Source organism: Poecilia latipinna, unplaced genomic scaffold (assembly GCF_001443285.1).
Source record: "Poecilia latipinna isolate Pla-1442-1.1 unplaced genomic scaffold, P_latipinna-1.0 Scaffold249, whole genome shotgun sequence".
NCBI classification, from domain to species: domain Eukaryota; kingdom Metazoa; phylum Chordata; class Actinopteri; order Cyprinodontiformes; family Poeciliidae; genus Poecilia; species Poecilia latipinna.
Genome location: NW_015112865.1, coordinates 13,669 through 21,205, shown reverse-complemented (window position 1 = coordinate 21,205; position 7,537 = coordinate 13,669). Strand labels below are relative to the sequence as shown.

Sequence of the window (7,537 nt, the reverse complement as noted above, 5' to 3'; positions counted from 1 at the left end):
CCCATTCCCAAAAAGAAAAAAAAAAAAAAAAAAAAAAAAAAACGCTCGATTTGCTTCTCCAGGTCTCTGGAATCCAGAGGCAGACAAAGCTGACAAGATGGCGCTGATTATTTCTAAGGGTTCGTCTCCCGCAGCTGTTTATCATTTACAGCACTCCTTCTTCTCTACGTGCAGGACTCTTTGGCAGCGGGGGCAGGTGTGGTACGCGTCCTTGAAGCTGTCGATGAAGAATGGAATCAGGCAGCAACACAGGAACAATCTGCGAAAAAAAAACAGAAAAACGAACAGGCTGAGTTTCACACCGGCACATTCGAGATTTATCCTGTTGCAAAAGTATAAACATTTCTTGATTTTTTTTTAAGGTTTTGTCACCTTTTAATAACGAACTTTTATGTGTTTTGTCAGATTCAATATTAAATTTATTTTATTAAAAAATATCTTAAAGACTTCAAGATATATTTTTGTCATTCAAAAGCAGGCCTATAAGAAAACACTCAAAATAAAAAAAAAACATTAAAATGTAATAATTAATCAATTAATAGTGAATAAATATGAGCTTTAAATAATTAATATCTAATATATGTTTTTCATAAGTATTTGTATTTATACATAAAATACAAATAAATAAAATCTAAATAATATATTTTTTAAATTTAAAAAACAATAGAAAAATAATATTCTTATTTTCTAATTTCATATTAAAAACATGTGTACAAGACTGGGGTTAGCTATTAATAAATGACCAAGAGAAATTTGAATAAACAAATAGTGTGTTTAATATATTTGATTATTTAGAACATGCATGCATTTGAATAGGAAGCAAATGAATTCACATTTTTGAACAACATGAAATCCATAATGGCAATATTTCATGTGCAGCACAGTGAATAATAAATGCCCTCCAAGCGTTTCCAGTTTCAAAGAGCTTCAATAAGCCTCGAGAGCTTTTTCTTTTTCTTTTTTTTTTTAATTATTCTTATTAAAGGCCATTCTAAAATATCACAAGAAAGCTGCTCTCCTTGAAGGCAAAGCCAAGCGGTTAGATGTGTTTCACTAAATATGAATCACAAATCTGTTTTTCTTTCTTTTCTTTCTTTTTTTTTTGGAGCCTTTTGGCTTCACCCATCAGACACTCACCCACAGCAGATGAAGAGTATGCACATGAGCCAGGCGTATGTCCCTGCTTTGTAATGGACGTTGGTCATGACCTGCTGCTGGCAGGACGTGCAGGTCGTCATGCCGGGGTCCCGACCCAGACCCACATCGTAGCTCACAAATTTCCTTTTTCCTTGATCGCTGCTGCCTCCCCCACCACCTCCACTGGTGTACACTGCAGGGGAGAAGGGAAGCAGAACGGTTAGAGGATCACTCCGATGCTCAAGTTTCTGTTTAAAAACAAAACAAAGGAACTGATGTTTTTCTGTGTTTATTTGAGTACCTGGTGTGGCCACAGAGGCAGCGCCGACCTCCTCTTGGTCAGGAGGGGTGAACGGGGTGTGCACGTGGTAAACCTTCACTCCTGACGCCTGAGTATCTGCTCAAGCAAAAACAAAGGAGAGAAAACAGGAGGGGATTAACGACCAGTAAAAAATAACCTTTTTACCCTTTGCCACATTGCCACCAGTCATTATGTGAGGAAAAGGTCATTTCCAAGGTTCGGACTTCGACTAGGCCATTCCCCACTGCATTTAGCTGAATTCATCCTTACATTGACTTCTCCATGCCTTCTCAATAAAAGGATCCCCACAGCATTGTGGGAATGCACAAGCTTACTTTACATGGAGTTTAAATAAAGTAACAAATACATGCAGGTGGACTATCCACTAGCTAAATGACTTTTGTCATTTCAACATCTTGCACTGGATTTTAGTTAGGAGTATTAGAGTAAATGAGGCTGAGAAATATAATTTTTCTTTCACTTCACAATTATGGTAATCCTACATAATGCCGTGTAAAGTTTTGACTGTAACAATGTGGAAAAGGCGAAACGGTGGATAAAGTTTTGCAAGGCACCGTACACAAGGATGTGTGTGTTTAACATACCTTTGTTGAGGTAGGGTGGAGGATCACGTGCGCTCATATTGCTGCACAGACAGAAAATACAAAAAATGAATATGAAGATCATCTGACGTCCCGGTCAAAATCAAGAGATACAAAACCAATAACCGCCACCAGGGGGATGCAAACTCCACTGACAAGTATTTCTCTGCTCTTCGTTGAAAAACATCTGTCATCCACTAAACTGTTCCGGCTCAGTATTGGCTCTGCATTGTGTGGATCCATTGTGTCTGCATCCCTAGGAAACGCCTGGGTGTGTCTGGGCCTTCAGGTTTCAGGTGCGGCCACTGACTGAAACTCTTTCCAGTTTGTTTCGGAACAAGGACCTGCCAGTTTGCTGCATGTCTCTGACCAGAGACTGATAAATACAGGCCGCTCGAGCCACAGAAACATAAATATATGACATATATTCCTACTAATTGTTACATATGTTTCAACAATTATTTCAGAATAGAAACACAGTTTTAATAATTTATTTGAAAGCAACTGAAATAGATTTAATAAATTAATATTAAAACACGTATTTTTCCCTGCTGTATGTTGAAATACATCTCATTTGAGTTTCATAATGTTTTGAAAGATACTTTGCTCATCTCCCCTTTATTATATGTCGCTGTTGTTCTGTCCTGTAATCTTCTCATGACCAGATCCGCTGGCCAGTGGAATTAGTGATAAATGGTGGAATGGAAAAACAATCTGAAGTTATTAGACAGTCAGTAAAGTATGAAAAGTAGGTTTTGCATGGTTTTGATTCAGTGTCTTTTCTGGAAGAGATGTTTTTCTTTTAAGTTGGTTGTTGAACCTTTTAACTTTCAGAACCTGTACAGAAACATGCCGTACAGTCTGTGTAAATTATTAAACCTTATATCAACTTTAAGCAAGGCTTAAGTATGATGTTAGTGTTGTAATTTCCCATTTACTCTCAAATATTTTGTGCATTTGTTAAAATGATGATGTGGAAAACACTTTTTGCGAAATCGTGGCAGTCTTTAATATAGGTAGTATGGCTCCCCACTCAGGGTGCCATTCCACCAGGGGTGGCCCAGGTGCCCCAAATAAGATATTTTTCCTTTGCTCTCAAATTCAAACAAATGACTGCAAAAACAATCTAATATTTCAGAAAAATGCATTCCAGCACATAAAATGCCAACAAAATATGAACATTTTTTGCAGCATCCATTGGGCTTTATGGGGTTTTGATGGTAATACTAGTGCTTGCAAATGAGGGTAAAAGCATCCTTATCTGGTCTCTAAAAGAAATTTGCAACGTATCTTGTTCAGTTGTTCAAGAATAAATGACATGATATTTTTTAATGAGCTCCAACTTCAAACCAAGCTTAAAAGCCTAAAAACAATTGTTTACTCTGGTGTGGCAAACAATCTCAGTGTTTCATGCAGACTGTCTGCATACACCCTTCATCCTGTGCAGAGGAATGCTACAGAGCAGCATGTTTCCCTCTGTGTCACACTAAGTCAGGGTGTGTTATTCAAACTTTAGCGATGACAAATCCCAGCGCTGTCACTGTGCGTTTCTGCTCAGTGTGCACAGTTAGATCTCGGAGAAGTAATAGGTCTTCTTGATTTGACTGGTCCACCTGCAAGTGCTCAAAATCTCGATATTGTAACTTCACTGTGCTTCGTTCATCAGAACGCACGCCGACCGCGAAGGCATGAGGCCGGGTCTCAGATAACCTGGCGTCACCCTCACGCTTGGCACCGGTTTTCTGTTTTTCAAGTAAAACAGTTGATCGCGTTGAAGATATTTCAATCAGTTTCAGACTCGCGGTTTTATTCCTTCGAGAAAGGCCGCCTGTCGACACATGGGAAATCTGACAGGTCATGGAGATAACGGTGAGGTGTGGCATTCAGAAAGTCTGGCTAACCACATTGCTTAGATGCTTTCAAGCCACCTATGGAGAAAGTTAAAGGGTAAAGCAATAAATTGTGTGATCAGTTTGCTGGTCTTACAGCTTAGAGTTGTGAAATATGTGCATTGCGAGTTTTGCAGGTCCAGCTAAGGCCCTGCAAAAAAAAAAAAAAAAAAAATTTGGCAAAACTTATTTTTTGGAGTTTTGCCAAAAAAAAAAAAAGATAGATGGAAAACAAATTCTAGCCAAGCAGGTTTTTTAGGTGATTACCAGATGAGAAGTTTGGGCAGGAGATAATTTTCTAACTCTGCCTTTGTGTTTGTGAACGGTCCTGTTTCTCATAGTAATCCCACGAACCATATCAGGTGTGGCCTCTTGCTGTTCAGTTTGTGGCACCCGTGCTGGTCTGACCTGAATGTGACGGTGCCTGTAAATGCACTTTGATTGCATTCGTCATCTGATGAAAGTGGAGGCGAGTGGAACAATAAGTTTCCCAGCTCACCTCTCATCCCTGCAGTATCTGTCTGATCAAAATGTGCATTTGGGCCAAAGAAAGCATCCTAAAACAAAGACCGACTCTCTTATTGCTCCTGCTCTTTGCTAAAACTTAAAAATGTGTGTACCTTGAAGTTTTCACAAGACATAGGGTGCTTAAGAAAATGACAACACAGCAAACAACAGCATTGAATAGTGAATAAAATCAAACTTCCAAGTCGGTGCCTGTGATCTTTACCAAACTTGTAAAAATTAAAGTCACTATCAAACAGTTAATTTTTTCCACTAATATATGTACTATGTCCAGAATAACACGGATGGATAATAAAGTGTGAAACGCAAGGCTTTTTGACTTCCATACTAAAAACCAAAATAAGCCTTCTAAGTCTACTTTTTGTCTATTTGGTTTGATGACATCACAGGAAGTGCAAGAATCGAGCCGATCAGCTGGCATCAGTAAAAACTAAGCCACATGAGGAACTTCCGGACAGACTTCATAGACATACTAAAGCAGACGAGCTGCGCTTGAGTGTCAAATGGTTCGTAACCACTTGGTGGCGCTCTGCGCCTTTTGTGATGTCATCAGAGGCAAATGACCATTGATGCTTTTTCTTGGACGGGTCAGTTTTATATCGCTTTACAACGAAATGATGAAACAAACTTAAAATCTGATCTTATGTGCGGCAAACTACATCTATGCCAAGGTTGACAGATTTTATTGAATAGTTTTGGTGATAATTTTAAATATGATGAGCAAAGTTTTTAATATATTTTTACATTTTAAGTTTCAGTGTTTAAATATTAAATTTTGGTCAAATTGTCGTGTTTTTTTTTTCATTCTGTTGTAGCGAAAGAGAACCAACTGCATATGACAAATTGCTACAATTAAACAGTAAAGAAAAACAAAAATGCAAAAACATTAGCTTTTGTTGAGAGCTTCACATGGCAGAAAAATCAGAAATCCGAAGTTAATTTATCAAAATATCCAAAATCCCGCAGTGCAAAGTAATAATAAAGAAATATGTATGTATATGTGGCTTCCTAAACTTTATAGCAATTAAGTTAGTAAAAAAAAATGAATTAATTAGGAATACAATGCAAATATTCTTACAGTCTTACCTTGGTGTTGTGTGGCGGTGAGTTTGCAGACAGGTGTGTGTAGGTAGGTGTGTGTGAGCTCCTCCTGCGGATGCTGACTTCTGAGGATTGAAGCTGAGCTGATGGCTTGTTTCACCTCTATGAGTCTCACCTCCAACCCGCCCACAGCGCCGCCCTCCTCACAACAAAGAGCAAGAAGAACGAGTGACTCACTCTGTAGTTTTGATGGAACAGCCTGTACTGGTCTTCGTGGTTTTTTTTTTTTTTTTGTTTTTGTTGTTTTTTTTTTTTCAATATGACCAGCTGGATGTTTCCAAGAGATTATTGAGGGAGTGCATTTGTTACTTTCTTCGAGTGGGAATAAACCTGTTTTTCTCTCCGATGATTTAACGTGCAGCTCGATCGGCTAAAGTGATCAGAGTTGCTGATCCGTTGTCGATCTGGAATTCCACCCAAAGGCGACGGAGAAACCAAGTAACACACATCTGCATGTGTTTGTACTCAAGAATTCAGAGAATGTTCATAACCAAAGGCAAACCCTTTCCACAAATTGCATATTGAATATAACAAGCTGTTGCTTAAAAAAAAAAAAGAAAAAAGGACTGCTCCTTGTCTCAAGTTATACCAAATTTATGGAACAGGATAAACTACATTTTCTTGTTGAAAATGAGTGAAACGTGCAATTGTGGAGGTTTAAAGAGGAGCAGCGGTGCAGAGAAATGATCAATGATTAAAAACATTAAAATTAGCACTTGAGGTTTGATCAGGATAATAGAGTTTTACACCAACTCCTTTGTGTGCCTGAAATTGTATGAATGAAAAGACATATAACTGTAATTTCAAAAATACAGAGAACATTGATGAGAACATGTTATGAGGTGTCTTGACAGCCATTCAGCCGAAGGAAATTGCCCAAGAAACAGTGCAAAACCTTAGTCAGCAGAGCCTCTCCATCTGCCCGTGTTCAGTCGCCATGGGAACCCCATGGTGATTAAGGCAGATCTGCTAATAAGTGGACTATAGTCCAGATAGTCACCTTATCATTAGGACACAGGTGTTAAGAACGTGGAAGGGTGTCATTAAAAATTTAGGGTAGTTGCTGCTTCTTCTTGGGCAGGTCGGTTTTATATCACTTTACAACGAAAAGATGAAACAAACTTAAAATCTGATCTTTTATATATATATATATATATATATATATATATATATATATATATATATATATATATATATGTGAAATGTAAATATAATTAGCTTTAAAAGTCCTAAAATAAAGATATGACAAAACATAAATCGTAAATCTGACTTTATAGGGACTTGACAGTTTGTCTGTCTCAGCCGACAGTTCCCCCCTCCCTTGATTCAAAGATCTTGGTTGTCACCCTTCATAGCTCACCATGGTGTCATTCCTGCATCAAGAACATACTCTGGATATTTACAGCATTACACTTTCGGCTATCATTTTCTCATTGGTGAGCCTATTCAAACCCTTGCTTGAGCTTCAAACGACAAATTATTTTACAGCATCCTCTCATCACACACCAGCTGGAATGGAGCCTGGTGAAATTTAGGGTAGAAATCCTTCTGGTTAGATGAACTGTAGAGCTGTGAAAGTTTGAAAGGAGTTTGGATGACAGCCCAAATTTCCTCAGTTTTCTTAAGAAGAAAATATCTGTTGTCCCTGAATGTTGTGGGACCAGGTGAAACCCTCACAGGCACCTTCTGTCAACATACACTATGATGGCGTTGCCTTGGGTTTGGATGCAGTCAGTGGTGAGGAGAGGACTCGGTACACAGCCTTGTGGCATCCCAGTGCTCACTGTTTCTATGCCTGATGTCCTGCTACCAATTCTCAGAGATATCCTCTCTGCCCATTCTGCATGAGTCAGCAAAAAATACATTAAAGTTTGTGGTCATAATGTTCAAAAATGTGAAAAGCATTCATGGGGGGGGGGGGGAAACTTTTTTTTTTCACGGTTGTTATGGGTTTGTGTTTACGAAGCCCCTCCTTATTGTGC

General features: G+C 38.5%; 1 protein-coding gene across 1 annotated transcript; it reads right to left on the bottom strand.

The window, feature by feature from the left end:
- Positions 1 to 21: 21 nt before the first annotated feature.
- On the bottom strand, positions 22 to 5,676 carry litafd (LITAF domain containing). Its single transcript, XM_015032735.1, has 5 exons — positions 5,541 to 5,676; positions 2,044 to 2,084; positions 1,439 to 1,534; positions 1,138 to 1,330; positions 22 to 259 (listed from the first exon to the last, which is right to left on the bottom strand). Exons 2-5 carry the CDS (start codon positions 2,078 to 2,080, stop codon positions 142 to 144), a joined length of 444 nt encoding a protein of 147 aa, XP_014888221.1. The 5' UTR covers positions 2,081 to 2,084; positions 5,541 to 5,676; the 3' UTR covers positions 22 to 141.
- Positions 5,677 to 7,537: the final 1,861 nt, after the last annotated feature.

Coding starts and splice junctions, on each gene's coding strand:
- litafd (XM_015032735.1), bottom strand. CDS start 2,080: ATGAGCGCACGTGATCCTCCACCCTACCTCAACAAAG. Junction 1,535..2,043: donor TCCACCCTACCTCAACAAAG/GTATGTTAAACA, acceptor TTGCTTGAGCAG/ATACTCAGGCGTCAGGAGTG. Junction 1,331..1,438: donor TGCCTCTGTGGCCACACCAG/GTACTCAAATAA, acceptor TCTCCCCTGCAG/TGTACACCAGTGGAGGTGGT.